General features: G+C 53.5%; 1 protein-coding gene and 1 long non-coding RNA gene across 5 annotated transcripts; one reads left to right on the top strand and one right to left on the bottom strand.

Moving 5' to 3' along the window:
• Window positions 1–2,155: 2,155 nt before the first annotated feature.
• LOC106146680 lies at window positions 2,156–5,568 on the bottom strand. The gene is made up of 3 exons (XR_001231220.1): window positions 5,173–5,568; window positions 3,040–3,208; window positions 2,156–2,327 (listed from the first exon to the last, which is right to left on the bottom strand). It is a non-coding gene; the product is annotated as an uncharacterized LOC106146680 (long non-coding RNA).
• Window positions 5,569–5,659: 91 nt separating this feature from the next.
• Window positions 5,660–17,363, top strand: Abcf2 (ATP-binding cassette, sub-family F (GCN20), member 2). Of its 4 annotated transcripts, none has more exons than XM_005404829.2 (15): window positions 5,660–5,744; window positions 6,380–6,580; window positions 8,770–8,982; window positions 9,573–9,755; window positions 9,841–10,012; window positions 11,446–11,541; window positions 12,358–12,460; window positions 13,470–13,565; window positions 13,756–13,875; window positions 13,962–14,051; window positions 14,359–14,469; window positions 15,149–15,211; window positions 15,399–15,527; window positions 15,912–16,115; window positions 16,687–16,824. In XM_005404829.2, the coding sequence occupies exons 2-15, from the start codon at window positions 6,421–6,423 to the stop codon at window positions 16,822–16,824; spliced, it is 1,878 nt and encodes a 625-aa protein (XP_005404886.1). In that variant the 5' UTR covers window positions 5,660–5,744; window positions 6,380–6,420. The 4 variants fall into 4 exon arrangements, with proteins under 4 accessions (XP_005404886.1, XP_013360076.1, XP_013360077.1 ...); XM_013504622.1 differs by having other exon boundaries at window positions 5,714–5,784; XM_013504623.1 differs by lacking the exon at window positions 5,660–5,744 and adding an exon at window positions 5,791–5,874.
• The last annotated feature ends 791 nt before the right edge of the window (window positions 17,364–18,154 follow it).

Genomic DNA, 18,154 nt, shown 5'->3' with positions numbered 1-18,154 from the left:
GAGGGCACCCGGCAGCCGGGCTGGGGGCGGCGGAGGCCGGATGCGGGGTGACAGGGTCTCCGGCGGGACGCGGGGACCGGGAGGCATAGGGACCCCGGCGGAGGGCAGAGACCCGGAGGGGGAGCAAACCCCGAGCCGGTGAAGGCTCCGGCTCCGCCACGGACGCAGCTGCCACCTCACGCCGCGGCCCGCCGCTTCCTCTTCCGCCGCTGTCAGTCACCCGTCTCTATGGTAACCGCATCCGGCCGCTCGCTCCGCCCGCGCCCTCTCTATGGTCGCTGGCATCCGGGCAGGGGTAAAGAGCCGGGGTTCGCCGACGCCAATCCCAGGAAACCCGAACTGCACCAGACACACCCCATGCTTTCCCTCAGCGTCTGCTCTGGAAAGGAAAACACCCACCTCCTCCACGAGCACGCTTCTCCCCATCGGTTTCGCAACTCCACTCAGTTGCTTAAGAACTGTTGGTTGTTTGCCCCCTAAAGTTCAGGTGTCCCAGTGAGTACTTTGGGGGTAAATCCCGGGTGGATGAGAGGGGCATGGCCGCACCCTTTGGCTGCTGAGAGTGAAGAGCGGCAGGTGGAGAATAAAACTTTGGCAGAAATCACACACTGTGATACCGTAAGTACCACTGCAGAAAAGTGCAGACTCCAGTGGGAGTGTGATACCGTAAGTATCACTGCAGAAAAGTGCAGACTCCAGTGGGAGTGTGATGCCCTAAGTATCATTGCAGAAAAGTGCAGACTCCAGTGGGAACTGAAAGCAGGAAGAATTAAATTCGATCGGGAACGTGGGAACGATGCGATCCAAAGGTTCGAGGAAGAGTTGCCCGGACACAAAGCTGAGTTTTCCAGGCAAAGAGCACGGAGGCCCTGAGAGAGAAAGGCTGCGATCCACGAAGAAAACTGGAAAGGCCAGGGCACTAGAGGCTGGTGAGGGGGCATTGCCCAAGGTGAGAAAGATTAGGCGACAGGCGGCTCCTCAAACGACCGTAGTGGGCTCCTGACCGCGATGGCACCTTTCCTGAGGGCCAGTTTGGAAACATACAGAGGCAACTGACTTATCAAACGGTGGGATGGAGGGTATGGGCGCTCGTTGTCTTGCACACAGGAAAACCAACCTGATCCCACGCACCCTGCAGATGTCTTGCTGGACATATAGATGAAGAAAGGTTGTTACACCCACTTTTTTTGTGTGCTGGGAATCGACCCCAGGACCTTTCCCTTGCCAGACAGGCGCTTATGCCACTGAGCTGTGTCCCCAGCACCACACCAATGTTTTATATATTAAAACTGAGCTACTTTTACAGGATTGTAATATGTGAGTTTTTCAGGAATGTAACACATAAATGGAAGGATGATTGTACTTTGTTACATTCAGGAATTTGCTAAGTGCTAATCACCTTGTTAGAGAACTTTATCGCTGCCTACAGTGTCACAGTGTTCAGAATACATTTGTATTGTCACATCCGAGGTGATTTTACATATAGGTGCAAACATCTAATTACATCTTTGAGCAAACTGAAATCACATGATTACTTTATTAAAAAGGATTTCATTTTATTACTTCTTATGGTTTAAGATACCATAGGTTTTTGAAATTGTGTAATAACACACATCATCTATAAACTTCATTTCAAAATAGTAAAGGAAACTATTATAAAAATATTATTAAAATGAAGCATAAGGCTGGCAAAGAATGACTATTCTAGCTAGGTATTGTGACACATGCCTGAAATCCCAACACTTGGAAAACTCCGTGCTTGGAAAACTGAGGAAAAAGGATGGTTGTGAGTTGGATGAAGAGTTGGATGAAGAGCTACATAGTTCAAGGCCAGCTGAACTTCTTTTTTGTCTTTTTGAGATAAGGTTTCACTATGGAAACCTTAGACTGGCCTTGAACTCACCTTGTAGCCCAGTCTGGCCTCAAACTCACAGTGATCCTCCTGCCTCATCATCCCGAGTGCTGGGATTACAGGTGTGAGCCACCACACCTGGCTTGTTTTTTTTATTTTTCAAATTTATTTATTTATTTTTGTCTTTTTGAGACAGGGTCTCACTATGCAGTTTAGGCTGGTCTTGAACTCACTTTGTAGCCCAGGTTGGCCTCAAACTCAGCGATCCTCCTGCCTCAGCCTCCCGAGTGCTGGGATTACAGGTGTGTGCCACCATGCTTGGCTGAACTATTTTTTTTTTAAACCAGCATACTAGGAGTCTATAAGATAGAACTCACCTGATATATGATCCACTGGAACTGTTGTTACTGTGTTTAGGTCTTCTATTTTCAGTTAGCTGAGTACTGATATTTGCAATTGGATCTTTGCTTTGCAACTAAAACACAGTAGCTGGTAAATGAAGGATTTCCTAGAAAAGACTGGGAAACAAACTAGAGAAAGATGACTTCTACATCAGTGTTACCCTATAGAAATATAATGCAAGCCACAAATGTGAGCTATATATGAAATTTAAAATTTTCTAGTAGCCATATTTTTAAAAAAGTAAATCGGTGGTATTAATTTTAATATCTTATTATTGATCTCTCCAAAATATTATTTTCAGCATGAGATCAATATGAAAAATTATTGATGGTATGTTTTACATTTTTTCACATGCAGCCTTTGAAATCCGATGTGTATTTTACACTTAGAACTTATCTCAGTTTGGACTATCTGGCTTTCAAGTGTTCCATAGCTACGTACCCCTACAGGCTACCATACCAAGCAGTATGGTTTCAGACCTTCTCAGTTCCTAAGTTCCTAGGTAACTCGAGGAGACACTGCCTACTGTTTCTTCATATTAAAAAAAAAAAAAAAAAGTCTTTTTCTCCTCCTGTCTCCCGGCTCACCTCTTTTCCATTTATTTTTTTCCATTCCTTCTCCCCTCACCTGCAGTTCTTTTTCCTACAAAAGAGCTAAGGCCTGGGTGGGAACCGCAGAACTCCTGAGTGACCAAGTTTCATAACCCATTTGCTATGCTGAGGGAGATTCTCCCCAGGAACAGATTCAGTCATAGGAAATTACGTATGTGGTTGGCTCTTACAGACCTTCAGAGGAGTGATGTGCTGGTCTTTTTACACAGCTGGAGTTCTGGAATCCAGAGATGCTAGCTTCAAATGCTGGTGCTGTCTTCTACCACCAGTACTGTTTTATTAACAGCTCTGTGCCTTAGTTTTCTAACATATGGCAGACAATGTTCCCAGGAGCATCAGGTGCCTGGGTGAATGATTTTTACGTGATCCACCGTCATATACAACTCACTTTCTTTATACAGAAAGGCCTTATAGTCAGTGAACTATAATTAATAGTCTCATATCTAAAATGTTTTGCCCATGGTAGATACTTAATATTTGTTAAATGTATTAAACTAAATAAACATCTAGTGTATCCTTAGGGAAGGATTCTACAAGTAGCAGGAACAGCCCGAAGAAAGTGTAGCAGGGGATATAGCTCAGTGGCACAAGCACCGCAAGGTCCTGAGTTCGATTCCCTGTACCAAAACAATTTTTTTTCACAGAAGAAAGTGTAGTAGAACTCAACTGGCTAGTTAGACAATAAGAATTAAGCTCTTTGACCTTTTAACAAAGGTGAGGTAAATACTGCACTATTGAAACAGTTGATTGTGTGCAAACTGAGCTGTAGTCTCACAAACTCAAAGAAGGGAAATCAAGGACAAGAGGAGGGAGTTAGGCAAGTGCTTTTGGAAATAGTAAGAGAAGAAATAGCTCCTGTTACCAGGTGGGGATTCCAAGTGGAAATCCAAATTGTCTTGTTTGCCCTGTTTTTATATAGATAAGGAGAGCATAGGTAAGAGCTCTTTGCTTTTCTAAGGGTCCCCCAAGTTCAGACCTGAAGAGGGAGGAACAGTCACCTAACTTAGCATACTCTGCAAAAGAACCTTCTTCCAGGGAGAAAAGGTCCTTATCTCTCCATTCTTACCCTGTATCCTCTTTCCTGTGCTGACTGCTTATTTATAAGCCAATTAACTGGGGCTGGGGATTTAGCTCAGCGGCAAAGCGCCTGCCTGGCAAGCACAAGGTCGTGAGTTCGGTTCCCGGTACCGGAGAAAAACCAAAAAATAAAAAAATAAAAAAAATAAGCCAATTAACTAAACTGTCTATTACACTGTCATTTTCATTTTACAGAGAAAAGTATGTACTTCACCAAGGTCAGACAGTATGAATGGACTCTGAGTGGGGGACCTCGGGCTTGAGTGTAGCCAGTATGCCCAGAGCTAATGCTCTTGATGATACTGTGCCGATGGAGGTCTCCACCTCAATACTCGAACAACACACAGAAGTCACTTCTTTTATCACAGTCTGTTCACTTTTTTTTTTTTTAACTGTCTTTTTGAGACAGGGTCTCACCATGTAGTTCAGGCTGGCCTTGATCTCACTTTGTAGCCCAGGCTGGTCTTGAACTCGCAATGATCCTCCTGCCTCAGCCTGGCAAGTGCTGGGATTACAGCCTGGGCCACCTCAGTCTGTTTACTTTTCAAAGTTCCTTCTTCCTCATGAACCCTTAGGTCAGGGAGTTACTATTGCAACTCTATCTCAGTCTGACCTATAGGAGATACTTAATTGGTGGAGGATATTCTAGCAAAATGAACAAAGATATGAAATGTGAAATAGTATGGTTTATCTCTGAAGTATAAGTAGGTAGTTTACCGGAATACTAAGTTAAAGGAGGAAAACTATTCTATTACGCAAGGAGGGGTGAGTTTGTGTTTGTTACAGGAGCTGGGCAAAAGGTGTTACTTTTAGACAGTGTGCTTAGAGAGGAGGTAACAGTTTCTCTTGCCTCCCTGCAGTGTCACAGGTCCTGAAGGGCTGACGGACAGGAGCCTGTAAAAGTAGCAAAGATCCTAACTAGTCTACCTTGTATCTGAGGCTGCAAGTTTGAGGTTTTGTGATGTGAACTTTGTTAAAGAGACTTTAAACAGCAAGACTCAGAGTAACAGACAAAGCTAAACTCATCAAAGGGGTCTTCGTACTGTAGGCTCTTCCCACTAAAGCTACAGAGCTTCGATGGAAATGTAACACTTCGGGAGCGGGTAAGCTAAAGGGCCCACGTTCAGGAACAACGTTTGGCACCTTCTAAAAGTTTGATTAGCCATGGACCAGACTAAAATTTCGGTTTCAAGAAACGAAGAGGCCTTTTTTCCCATGGAGGAATCTTACTGGCATCATCCGAGGCGCGATGCGCTGCTTTCCGGGACCTCTCTGCTAGCGCCTCACTCTTCCTCCTCCTCCTTCCACCTCCACCTCTCCCATTGTTCCGACCCATTCTCCCTGATGCATTCTGGGAAGTGTAGTCCTACGTTCTGCTGGGCTGACCGGTTGAGCAGCCCTGTAAACTTACTACGTATTTCCATACTGCTCAACAGCTCGTCAAGAGGTGGAGTAAACCCCACAAAGCCCAGCCCGCTTATTCGAGGAGCAATCTGGGATTTGCAGTTTCTAGGGCTTGAAGCAGACCTGCTGGCAGAAGACTATTAGACTCTAAACCTATTCCTCTCAATTCTCGCGCGTTATGATGACATCACCAGGACCCTCGCAGGCCCTGGGATACGTGGTAGTTCTACAGGAGGGTCCCGCCTTTGGTTAGCGCAATTTAAGGACTACAATTCCCAGACGTCATTGCAGCGGCGCGCTGAGAGCCGCCCAAGGCCGTGATTGGCTGGTGAGCCGGCCGCACGCGGTAGAGCTCAAGGAGCAGCTCTGTTGCGACAGAGGCCGAGCGGCGAGGCCGGGTGAGTTGGGGAGAAGAATCGCCGGCGGCTGGAGTGGGAGGTAGACGAGAGGAGGAGGGAGGGACGGGGTCGGGATGGAGAGGGCTGCTAGGGAGAAGAAAGAGCCCAAGGAGAGAAGCTGACGCGCGGGGTAGGGGGAAGCTCAGGGGTGGCGAGTGTGGGGACTCCGGGAGGGACTCCCCTGGGGGAGGCCGCGTGCGTCCGGGGGAGAAGCTGGGCTCTTCGCCTAGGGGGTGTGAAGGGACGGAGGAGAGGAGGCTTGGGACGACCGGAGGGAACCCGGAAAGTGGGGCGGCCCGTTGAAGTGCGGAGCGCCAAGTTGCGGGGAAACCGGAGACGAGCCTTCAGCCAAGGGGCAGAAGCTGGTCCCCGCCCCGGGCCCTGGGAGCAGGAGCGTTTCAGAGTGCGGCGGCCCTGGGGATGGGTGGACGGGGCCTGGGGGAAGAGACGTGCCGGTTAAGAGGGCGACTGAGACCCAGAATTGGCGCAGGAGACCCTGGCAAAGTTGGCAGAGCCCGGGCAGCAACAGAGCGGGGCATCTGAGGCTTGACGGGAACAGGCGGAGGGATGCAGCAGGGTGCGGCCTTCGCAGCAGTAAGTTTGGAAGGCTGGAGCATCTGTTTGCCTCGCTTCAGACTCCCCGAAAGGCCAGCGAGCGCCCCTGTGGTTCAGCACCATGCCCTCTGATCTGGCCAAGAAGAAGGCAGCCAAGAAGAAGGAAGCTGCCAAAGCTCGACAGCGGCCCAAAAAGGGACACGAAGAAAACGGAGATGCTGCCACAGAGCCCCAGGTGGCCGAGGAGAAGAACGAGGAGGCCAATGGCAGGGAGAGCACAGGTGAATTGGGGCAGGGAGTTTCTGAGTCGGTCTGGAGACGTAGAGCCAGCGTCAGGGTCTGCACGCTGGGCAGTGAAGATTTGTCTGCTGCCCCTGAGCTCCTTCCCGGTGAACCTGGCCCCTAGAGTCGGAGTGTGTGCCGCCCTTTCACTGATCCAGGAGCTCAGCCCGAGCGGCAGGCAGACACGGTCTTCGTTGAGCTCCCCTCTTGGGCTACACCGGGAGGTCAGTTTTCCGGCCGGTTTGAGTTTCCATTCCTACACTCGGGGAGTGTGCCGGGTTCTTGCATTGGATAGTCTTGTCACAAGGTAATGACTGTAGTAACAAGGGTAACGAATTGTTTTATGGCATTTTCCTGGGAAAAAGCTGCCCTTCTGTTGCTTATATTTTGTGATTTTTATTTTTACATTTTTTGTGTGTGAGACAAAGCCTCACTAAGTAGTGCAGGCTATCTTTGAACTCACTGTGTAGCCCAGGCTGGCCTTGATCTTGTGGTGATCCTTCTGCCTCAGCCTCCCAAGTGCTGGGGTTACAGGCATGTTCCACCACACCTGGCTTGGGAAGTATTTATGGACCATTTCTTTTCTTTTCTTTCCTTTTTTTTTTTTTGTCTTTTTGAGACAGGGTCTCACTATGTAGTTCAGGCTGGCCTTGAGCTCACTTTGTAGTTCAAGCTGGTCTCAGATTTGCAACTATCTTTCTGCCTCAGCCTCCCAAGTTCTGGGATTACAGGTGTGTGCCGCTGTGCCTGGCTTGAACATTTCTTAAGTGCTAGACACTAGGTACTATAAACACAGTCTGCTCTCTGGTAATTTACAGTGTGGATAGGGAAAAATGATAGTGTGGGGAAAAGATTCTTTTTCATTCTAATCTCAGCCTCTCTCCCGCCCCTGAGAAGTCTCTACACAGTCCTGCTCCATCTAGACCAGTGATGATGAACCTTTTAGAGCTTTCAGTGGTACAGACAGCCCCCTGTAGCTGGTGTGCCACAGGTTTGCCATCACAGATCTAGACCCTTCATTGTCCCTCGAATAGTTACATTTCTGTCCTTTTATACACAGAGTTCTAATAGCACAGTGTTTGTGCTAGCTACATCTGACAGTTCTGCTAAAGCACAGATCAAAAGAAAAAAGCACAGATCAAAAAAAATATATATATATATATTGGGAAAAAGCTTTTCCCAATCAAACTTGACCTCAGTAATATTCCAGTTTACCATACTCAATGCTGTTAGTGTTACTTACCTTCTTATATCTTCCTTTTATTCATCTTTTATTCATGTAAATTATTTTCTCTTTGAGTGTAGGGACCGTGTTTTGGGTAATTCCTTTCCTTTTTTTTTTTTTTTTTTGGTACTAGGGATTGAACCCAGGTCCTTCACACTGAGCTACATTTCCAGCCCTTTTTGGACTTATTATTTTGAGACAGTCTTGCTAGGTAGTTAAATTGCCCAGACTGCGCTCAGATTTTCCATTCTCCTGTCTCAGCCTCCTAATGTGCTGAGTAATTCTTTTGCTGCGGTCTCTGTTGTAAATAGATACTAAGTAAACGTTTGAAGAGAAAAAGGGAATTGGTAACAAAGTAATAACAGATGGGAAGAGGAGAGAAGGAAAGTTAAAAAAATGCTTGCTAAGAGAATAGAGTGGTAGAAGTTGTCTCTAAAATAAGAATTCTAGGAGAAAGTGTAGTGAAGTCAGGCCACCAGGTGTGGTGGCACACACCTGTAGTCCTAGCCACTTGGGAGGCTGAGGCAGGAGGATCATAAGTTGGAGGCCAGCATGGGCAATTTACTGAGACCCTGTCTCGGAATTTACAAGGGCAAGGGAAGTACCCCGGTGGTGGAGAGCACGCCTAGTGGGTCCAAGATCCAGGCTTCGATCTCCAGCACCAAATAAAGTCAGGCCGTGGGGATATTTTGTTCCTGGCCAGAGTGGTAGAGGACAGAAAGTTAAGAGTGATGGGTGTGAACAAGGACACAAGAGAACAAGACAGAGACAAGATGGGCTAGAATAAAGAAAGAGGCTGCAAAGTGCAGTGTCCAGGAAGCAGCGGGTAGGGCAGTGCGTAAAGCGTGCGAAGCCTCTAAGTCAGCTCAGCGTGACCTGAGCCCAGGTCCTTCAGGGTCTGCCTGTTCACGTGAGGGCTGCGTCTTCTCACAGCCCCTTCCCAAATGGCCTTTCTGTCCACAGAAGTAGATCTGCTGACCAAGGAGCTGGAGGACTTTGAGATGAAGAAAGCTGCTGCTCGCGCCGTCACTGGCGTCCTGGCCTCTCACCCCAACAGTACGGATGTCCACATCATCAACCTCTCACTCACGTTCCACGGTCAAGAGCTGCTCAGTGACACCAAACTGGAATTAAACTCGGGCCGCCGTTACGGCCTCATTGGCTTAAATGGAATTGGTGAGGCTCTTAGAAGGCAAGGTGGAAGGAAGGTCTCTGTTCCTTGGCTCGTCTGTCCTTCAGCAAGTATTTAGCATTAGCTGTGTACAAAGCCAACTTACAGTGTATGTGGGAGACCAGATCTGCCCCGGGAAAAGGAGCTAGCAGTACCCAGCAGTGTGTGGTAGTGCCACAGGAGCGTTTCAAGAGGTGGTTCTGGAGCGCTTGGGGCAGAGGGGCAGTGGTATGGGAACCTGTTGTAAATGAAAACATGTGCATAGCAAAGAACAAGAATTTGAAAGCCGGGTGTGGTGGTGCACGCCTGTAATGCTAGCACTCAGGAGGCTGAGGCAGGAGGATTGCCACGAGTTTGAAGCCAGCCTGGGCTATATAGTGAGCTTAAGGCCAGCCTGCTCCATAAAGCGGGACCCTGTCTCAAAAAAAAAAAAGAATTGAGGAAAGTTGGACAGGGACCCCCCAGGAAGGAGGGTGGAAGGATTTGAATGAGGGAAGGGAATGAAGGTGCTAAAGAATGGCGAGCTCCTGCTCTGGCTGTGAAGAACCGCGGAGAGGAACGCTGGCGAAGTGCTGGTGTCCTCTCTTCCTCCCAGGAAAGTCCATGCTGCTCTCCGCCATCGGGAAGCGGGAGGTGCCCATCCCCGAGCACATCGATATCTACCACCTGACGCGCGAGATGCCCCCTAGCGACAAGACCCCCTTGCAGTGTGTGATGGAAGTGGACACAGAGCGGGCCATGCTGGAGAGGGAGGCCGAGCGCCTGGCTCACGAGGACGGTAGGGCTGCAGGCCTGGAGGCGGGAGTGGGCTGCCCTCCGCTCGAGCTCCAGGAGGCCTGACGCCTTGCGCTCGCTGCCCGCAGCGGAGTGTGAGAAGCTCATGGAGCTCTACGAGCGCCTGGAGGAGCTGGATGCTGACAAGGCAGAGATGAGAGCCTCACGGATCTTGCACGGACTGGGTTTCACCCCTGCCATGCAGCGCAAGAAGCTGAAAGACTTCAGCGGCGGCTGGAGGATGAGGGTCGCCCTTGCCAGGTGAGTGCCTCCCTGCTTCTCGACTCCTGGTGCTCACCGTCTCTGGATTGCTGACCCCTGTGGGCCTGTTTGAAGCTGGGGTCAAAGGTCAGAAAGTGCCACATGAGATGGACAGTGATGGGCTGCCCTTGTGGGCTGGAGTGGGCTTCCTGGCTGTGGGGGTCAGGAGTGACCCCGTGTTGGGTTCCCAGCTCCGGCTTGGGGGATCTTTGGAGAAGCCTCTGGCTGCATTAGTCTGTTTCCCGTTGCTGTAATGAAGTACCTGGGGTATTTGGTGTGACTCGTGGTTCAAGGCCAGGCGGCTGCATCTGCTGCTGACGGTCCCGCTGGCCGTCTTGCGGTGGTGCGGCCCCCCCGCGGTGAGAGACAGCAGTGTCTCCTCTGGGCTCTCCCTTTGCTAAACCACCAGTATTCACCCTCGGGGCTGCCCTCTGGTGAGGTTCTCTAATCCCAGTCACCTCCCAGAGTCCCCCCTCTACACCCATAGTTGGGGGGCGCTGGGGATTTAGCTCAGCGGCACAGTGCCTGCCTGGCAAGCGCAAGGTCGTGAGTTCGATTCCCGGTACCAGAAAAAAGACAAACAAGTAAATAAATAAATAAACAAACCCACAGTCGGATGACACTGCCACCTCTTCGTGCCCACCGGAGTGTGGCGGCCCCAGCAGGTGAGCCTCACCGGACCCTGTGCTGTGGCGGTTCATTCCCTCGTGCCCTCCTGCCTCCCTCCTGGCCGCCAGCCCCAGCGTATGAGGCTCAGACGCACAAGGACTTTTCAGCCTTATTTCCAGACCACATCCTCTTTGATTTCTTTTCTTTTTTTTTTTTTTTTGTCTTTTTGAGACAGGGTCTCCTATGCAGTCAGGCTGACCTTGATCTCACTCTGTAGCCCAGGCTGGTCTTGAACTCGCAATGATCCTCCTGCCTCAGTCTCCCGAGTGCTGGGATTACGGGCGTGTAGCACCACGCCCGCTCTCTTTGATCCCGCGCCGCCCCCCCTACTAGGAATCGAACTCATGACCTCACGCTTGCCAGGCAGGCACTGTGCTGCTGAGCTAAATCCCCAGCGCCCTCTTTGATTTCTTGAGACCAGGTCTCACTACGCAGTTCAGGCTGGTCTTGAACTTACACTGCGTAGCCCCAAACTCGCAGCCGTGCTCAGCCTCCCAAGCACTGGGATGACAGCCCTGGGTCCCCATGCCTGGCCGGGCCATTCTCGTCCACCTCCAAGCGCTGCTCTGTCCCCTCATCTCAGCTCCTCAGCTTTGCTTTCTACCCTACATTTCCCCTTTTGTCTGAGGCCTACGGCCCAGGGTGGTTCCAGGGTTCGGGCACGCTCCAGGCCTGAGAGAATTAACTGCCTGTGGTGGGCAGGCCAGCCCCTTCCGTGGAGCGCCCAGCATACTGAGGTGCGTTTCTCTTCTCCCGGCCCTCAGAGCCCTCTTCATTCGGCCCTTCATGCTGCTGCTGGACGAGCCCACCAACCACCTGGACCTGGACGCTTGCGTGTGGTTGGAAGAGGAGCTGAAGACGTAAGGGGTGGGGGAGGAGGGGGGCGGGAGTTGGCGTCCCGAGGTGGCGTCCACAGAGTCCCAAGACGGTGCCCAGGGCCGCACCGATGGCAGAGCTGCAGGAAGGTGGGCTGCAGGGAGGCCGCGGGGGGCCAGGTGAGCAGGTGCTGAGTGCCGTGGGGTGGCCTTCTCTCTTCATCTAGACTGAAGAATATGAGCTTTTTAAAAGTCTTTTTGGTTTTCGCCCTGCTTGAAATACAGCGTCTCTACTAGAGACTGTGTTTCTTTTCTCAGTTGTCTGTATGTACCTTATGGGAAGGGGGCTTCTCACGTAAGGTCGCCATGGGACGACAGAAAGAAAGCCACACTGGTCGTGGGGTTTTCAGTTAAAGGCCTGAGTGACCCAGTTTGTCCCAGATTTAAAAGAAAGCTTTTTGTGGTACAGTGCCTTGGTCCTTCTTTCAAAAGAAAATCCTCATTTTTTATTGCATCCGGTCCAGTTTGCCCGGCACAGTTCTGGATACACTTAGGTGTGGATTTGTGTACACATTCTCTGCACCGTCGTCAGTCCTGCCATCTCCGTTCCACCTGTTGACCTTTAGAACAGAAGCCTGGGGAGTGCGACCGCCTCCCTGCTCTCTGCAGGGCGCCAGACTCCCCCTCCGGATAGCTAGTGCAGGGGGGGCCCGGGTGCTGTCGGCGTGGGAACCGCACAGTGCGTCGGCAGGGTGCGCAGAGATAGGTGGGAAAGGATGACGTTTTCGGGGCCTGACTGGGTTCCCCACTGTCAGCCATCTCTGGTTGTGAGCACCCCCTGACTGGTTCTTGGCTTTGCAGTTTTAAGCGCATCCTGGTCCTTGTGTCCCATTCCCAAGATTTCCTGAATGGAGTCTGCACCAATATCATCCACATGCACAACAAGAAACTGAAGTATTACACGGTGAGTGGGCTCAGCTCTTCCTACACCAGTCTCTACACGTAGCAGTTCTCTGGAGTTCTCCTTCTAAACAGTCCAGCAGCTCTTTTCTCCCTATTGCTATAAAAAGATGTGGCCCGGGAGTCCTGTTTTATTTTTGTCCCAAAGCCACTGCTTTCAGGCCATAAGCCCTGGGTTGGCAGGCGCTGCGCATGGTGTATGTTTGCCTTATGGCAAAGAAGCTGCCTTCTCCGGTGCCCAGAGGCGGGCCCGCTCCTTCTGCCTTCTCACGTGGCACCTGTTCTGTCCTGTGCGCGTTGCCCCCCTGGCCCTCCTTCCCTGCACAGCAGACTTGAGGTGGGGCCTCCCAGCTCGCCAGTTGTCCCTTGCCTTGTATCCCACCCCCCACCCCCACCCCCGGTATCAGGGGTTGAACTCATGACCTCGCACTTGCCAGGCAGGCGCTTATGCCGCTGAGCTATGTCCCCAGCCCCTGTATTTTCAATATTCAGTAAAACACGTACAATGTGGAAAGTAGTCCTTTTCATTCATAGCCATATTCGCTGTCGGGAGTGTACACACTTGCACAAATTTGTAGAAAGTTTCACATATACATATAGCCTCTGTCATAATTGTGATCTTAATAATCATCCCACTCTGAGGGTTGACTGTTAACATTGCTTTAATTGATCACATTCATCGTGGGGAGCTGGTACGTGTGCGTAACACACTCCTTTCCCTCCCTCTCTTCTGTAGGTTGCTTTTTTTTATTTTTTTATTTACGGATTCTTGAGGCAGGGTCTCACTATGTAGTTCAGGCTGGCTTTGAACTCACAGGATAGCTGAGGCTGGCTTTGAACTCTCAGACCTCACACTCGGGGCTAGTAAGTGCTCCTGCGATACACTTTGCACACCTGCTGCGCAGCCTTCTATCCAGGCCAAGTCGGTGCCTCGTCCCCGCCGGCCTGAGTGGGAACGTGCGCTGAGGCTGGGTTAACAGTGCCGCCTGCTTGCCGGGTGCCTTTCCCTGCAGGGTAACTACGACCAGTACGTGAAGACCCGGCTGGAGCTGGAGGAGAACCAGATGAAGAGGTTTCACTGGGAGCAGGATCAGATCGCACACATGAAGGTAGGGAGGTGGGGGAGCCAGGCTCACGTCCTCCCACCTGCGTGAGGTAGGGGAGCTGGAGGAGCTCACGGGGGCAGGCAGCGGGGCAGAAGAGGGCAAAGAACAGCGGGGTCTTGGTTTGTCACCCTGGCTCGAGGCGGAGTTACCTGGTGCCTGTGCACGCTCCAAGCTCCTCTCTGGTCTCGCGCAGAATTACATCGCCAGGTTCGGTCACGGCAGCGCCAAGCTGGCCCGGCAGGCCCAGAGCAAGGAGAAGACACTACAGAAGATGATGGCCTCAGGACTGACGGAGAGGGTCGTGAGCGACAAGGTGGGGCCGCGGAGGTGGGGTTCGGCGGCCGAGGGTGCGGGGTCAGAAATGGCACCAGACTGATACACGGCCTCTCCCGCTCCTAGACGCTGTCATTTTATTTCCCCCCATGTGGCAAGATCCCTCCACCGGTCATCATGGTGCAGAACGTGAGCTTTAAGTACACAAAAGACGGGGTGAGTTGAAGCCAGGGCCTGTGAGCGTGGGCCCGTGTGGCTGGGAGGCAGGCAGCGTGCCCTTCGGGGGCTGTGGCGAGGCTGCAGGGATGCCAGCTGCTGTGCCTCCTCCTGAGACTCGCACTGGCCTTTGCGGTGCATGCAGGGAAACTGCTCAGCTGGCTGGGAGGTGGATTCGGGGTCGGGGTCTCGGAGTCCTTCCCTCCAGGCTCCACGTGCTCCTTTGGCTCCCCAGTCCCTGGGGTTGGTTGGCAGGCAGAGCAGAGCCGTGGTCTAGCCCGTGTCCGTATTTCTCTCGTGCCCCTAGCCTTGCATCTACAATAACCTAGAATTCGGTATTGACCTCGACACAAGAGTGGCCCTCGTGGGGCCCAACGGAGCGGGGAAATCCACTCTGCTGAAGCTGCTGACAGGAGAGGTACGGTGCTGCGCGAGACAGGGCTGCGTTGCCTCAGGAGAGGGGACGTGGTGGCCGAGCAAGGCCGGAGTGGGGTGGAGCAGAGGAGGGGAGGTCTGGGCCACGGTGCATGTGAGTACCTGCGTCTGTCTGCTGTCTTCAGAGTGTGCAGGGCGTAGGAGCACCTGTGTGTTTGAAGGGGTATCTCTGTTTAGAAAAAGTATGTTCTGCCTGCAGCCAAGTCCCTTCGTACTCGGTGTGGTGCGCTCCGTAGCAGACAGGTCGCAACTCCTTAATAAATTGTATTATGTGTCTGGCTGCCTCGAGGAAGCCAGTTTCAGTATATGAATCTTAAGTTTGGGGGTTATGCTAGGAATTAACCCAGAGGCACTGTACCCCTGAGCTAGATCCCCAGCATTATTTTATTTTTTTAAGAGAAAGATCTGGCTAGGCTGGCCTGGAACTTGTGATCCTCTTGCCTCAGCCTCCCAAGCAGCTGGAATTGCAGGCTTGCGCCACAGCACCTGGCTTCCTCACTATTTTTAGAGTGTGCAGAGTGACAGCCGACGTGGTGTGTGACTGTCCAGGCAGCTGGAGGAGCCTTGTCCCAGCGCGGGGGCTTTGCTGGCTGCTCTGCCTCTGCCCTCCGTGGGTTTCCTTTTGCACACTTCCACTTCCGCCTGCTGTTCACTCTTCCCAGCTGCTGCCCACAGACGGGATGATCCGGAAGCACTCCCACGTCAAGATCGGCCGTTACCATCAGGTACGGGCCTGGGGCCAGGGTCTGGCCAAGCCCACGCTCTCCCCTGGGAATTCAGCCTGGCCAGCTCCCGCCTGCTTCGCCTGAACCCTGAGCAGGTGCCGGGTGGCGGTGGAGCCTTGCCGGGCACTCCTTGCAGCGGGCCCTGCAGCAGGCGCTCAGTCACCTGTGTGCTCCCTTTCTCTTGCAGCATTTGCAGGAGCAGCTGGACCTGGACCTCTCGCCCTTGGAGTACATGATGAAGTGCTACCCCGAGATCAAGGAGAAGGAGGAGATGAGGAAGATCATCGGGCGGTACGGCCTCACCGGCAAGCAGCAGGTGCGTGAGGGAGGCAGGAGGGCCTGAGAGCGGGGACGCTGTCCTGGAAACCCCGGTGGGCGCGTCCCGGCCTGCTGCCTTTCCTCCAGATTGTCGTGGTGCCTTTAGGCGGCACTGTGAGGCTGGAGGGCAGGGAGAGCGAGCTGTGTCCACACAGCCCTGTGCCAGAGTGCGCGACGGCAAGGGAACTCAGCTAGAAAACCAAGTCCTGGGCCCTGACCTGCAGCCAGGGAGCCGCGGGACGGCTGCTGTTCACTAGGGTTTCAGTGCCGAGGGGAGAGGTGTGGATTTGGCAGTGCCAGTCATTCCGCCTCCAGAGATAGTAACCAAGAGGCCAGAGAGGGGCAGGGTGGCACCAGGTGGCACATGTCACGGCTCCCCCAGGTGAGCCCAATCCGGAACCTGTCAGACGGGCAGAAGTGTCGAGTGTGTCTGGCCTGGCTGGCCTGGCAGAACCCTCACATGCTCTTCCTGGACGAGCCCACCAACCACCTGGACATCGAGACCATCGACGCGCTGGCCGATGCCATCAATGAGTTTGAGGGTGGCATGATGCTGGTCAGCCACGACTTCAGACTCATCCAGCAGGTGAGGCCCCACGCGAGCGCACCCGGGGCGGGCAGGTGGAGCGGTCGCGACCTTGGCAGGTGCTCGGCTCCGGGCTGATGAACGGGGACGAGGGCTGTGCAGAGGTGGCTGGTGAGGCCCAGGTCCCGTGGCTCTGTGGGGATGTCAGCCAACTTGGCGTTGGCCCAAATGGAGACGAGCTGTTCTTTCACTCTGGTCCCAAGCTTTCCCAGTCCAAAAATAGTATCCAATGCGAAGGAACGGTGTTAGGAGGAAGGCGGTTTCTGCAGCCTTGGAGAACGGGAGAAGGTGGCGGGGCTAAGGCAGCGGAGCACGAAGCCCGTGAACAGAGCTGGCCGCTGCCAGGGGTCTGGTAACAGGCTGGCAGCAGGTGCTAGCCCCAAAGGCTCCAGAGCCTGCAGGTTATGGTGCCCTGGGGTCACACAGCCTGAGAAGTGGACATGGGCCAGTGAAACCGAGCTGGGTGTGGTTTGGGTGCAGGCCCGGAGGGGAGCGGCCTTTTCTTGCTGGACACCCTGAGGACAGGCCGCAGGGAGGCGCTGGCCGCCTTACCCCAGAATCTGCCTTGCAGGTGGCACAGGAAATCTGGGTCTGTGAGAAGCAGACAATCACCAAGTGGCCCGGAGACATCTTGGCCTACAAGGAGCACCTCAAGTCCAAGCTGGTAGACGAGGAACCCCAGCTCACAAAGAGGACCCACAACGTGTGAGCCCCTGGCCGGGCTTGGGTCAGGAGCACCACCTTCGGACTGCCAGCTGCCACCTGACCAGCCGCTCAGGACCGGGCCCCGGGGCTGCGTCCCACATTGCTGCACTACTGCCCCAGCCCCTCCCCGCCTCAGCCTGCCTCGCTGCACTCTTACCCGCCGCCGCCGGGCAGTACCTGTCTGCCTCCGCCTCTTTCCGGTTCCTTCCATCTGCCCGCCGGGCTCGGCTGGCTGCCCCCCTCCAGCCCTCGCTGGTCTCCTGGCCCCGGGAGAGACGCAGGGAGAGGCACCCGCAGGCCCGAGGGCCCCCAGCCTGGGTGCGGCCAGGCAGGGCGTGGGAGAGCCTCGCGTTCTGGGTTTGGTGATGTTGGAGGAAGCCCCCAGCCCACCGCCCCATTCCTCTCTGCTTCTGGTTTGGAGCTGTAGGCCAGGCCCAAGGCCTGGTCAGTTTTTAAATAATAATTTAACAGTGTAACTCTGAGACCTTCGTGACATCTATAAAGAGTCCAATAAAGAAAGAGCAAGCCATGCTCCGTCCCGTCCTTCCCGGGTTTCTGGGGTCTTTCTCTCCCTGGAGGGCTGACGTCTGCTTCGCCTCAGCTGAGCGGGGCCTGGAGGCACTAAAGACAGGAGCAGCCGTGCCTTCGGCCTGTGGCTTCCTGGGCGGCCGTGACTCAGCAGTCGCTTGTAGGGCCTGTCTGAGCCCAGGGCGCAGGCCTTCCAGTGCAGTGGGTCTGGGGGAGCTGGGAATGAACATTCCAGCAGGTTCCAGGCGGTGCAGGTGCTGGAGCCACAGGGCCGCAGCCACACGTGGGTTGCTGAGCTTGGCCTGTCCGTCCCCTTTGGCGGCACAGGCAGACGCAGATGTCCAGGGCCCAGCGTCTCCACTGCATCGTTTCAGCTCTGTCCAGCTTCCATCTCTGGCTCTGGGCAGCCTGGCCGCTGTGTAGTCAAGTGCTGGTGAACTTTGAGCCTGTGTGCTACCAGGCACACCTGCGGCCAGCCGCACCTGCGTGCGCCCGTCACCCCACCCCTGAAACCTCAGCAGTCGTCTCCAGAAAAACACACAGAGCCACGATTTTTCAGGCCTCATCACAGCACGTCTGAGATGGGGAGCAGCTCCCAGATGGTGTGGAAACCCCCGAGGAGCTCAGGACCGGGTGGGGAAGCGGCAAAATAGAGAGAGACATAAATCAGGCGCTAAATTGTGATGGAGATGGGAGGAAACGGGCGTTCGCATTCTGAACAGCGACCCAGAGGAGCAGGCCTGCTGCCGGCTCAGCTGAGCCCCAGGGTCTCCCTGGATGACCGCTGGACCCGGAGCAGCCCTGGG

The sequence above is a fragment of the Chinchilla lanigera genome, unplaced genomic scaffold, assembly GCF_000276665.1.
Source record: "Chinchilla lanigera isolate Chin_1 unplaced genomic scaffold, ChiLan1.0 scaffold00090, whole genome shotgun sequence".
Lineage (NCBI taxonomy): Eukaryota > Metazoa > Chordata > Mammalia > Rodentia > Chinchillidae > Chinchilla > Chinchilla lanigera.
Note: the sequence above shows the minus strand (reverse complement) of the source record. Positions and strands in the feature narration are given on the sequence as shown.

Coding starts and splice junctions, on each gene's coding strand:
- Abcf2 (XM_013504624.1), top strand. CDS start 6,421: ATGCCCTCTGATCTGGCCAAGAAGAAGGCAGCCAAGAAGAAGGAAGCT. Junction 13,876..13,961: donor AGAGGGTCGTGAGCGACAAG/GTGGGGCCGCGG, acceptor TCCCGCTCCTAG/ACGCTGTCATTTTATTTCCC. Junction 15,212..15,398: donor AGATCGGCCGTTACCATCAG/GTACGGGCCTGG, acceptor TTTCTCTTGCAG/CATTTGCAGGAGCAGCTGGA.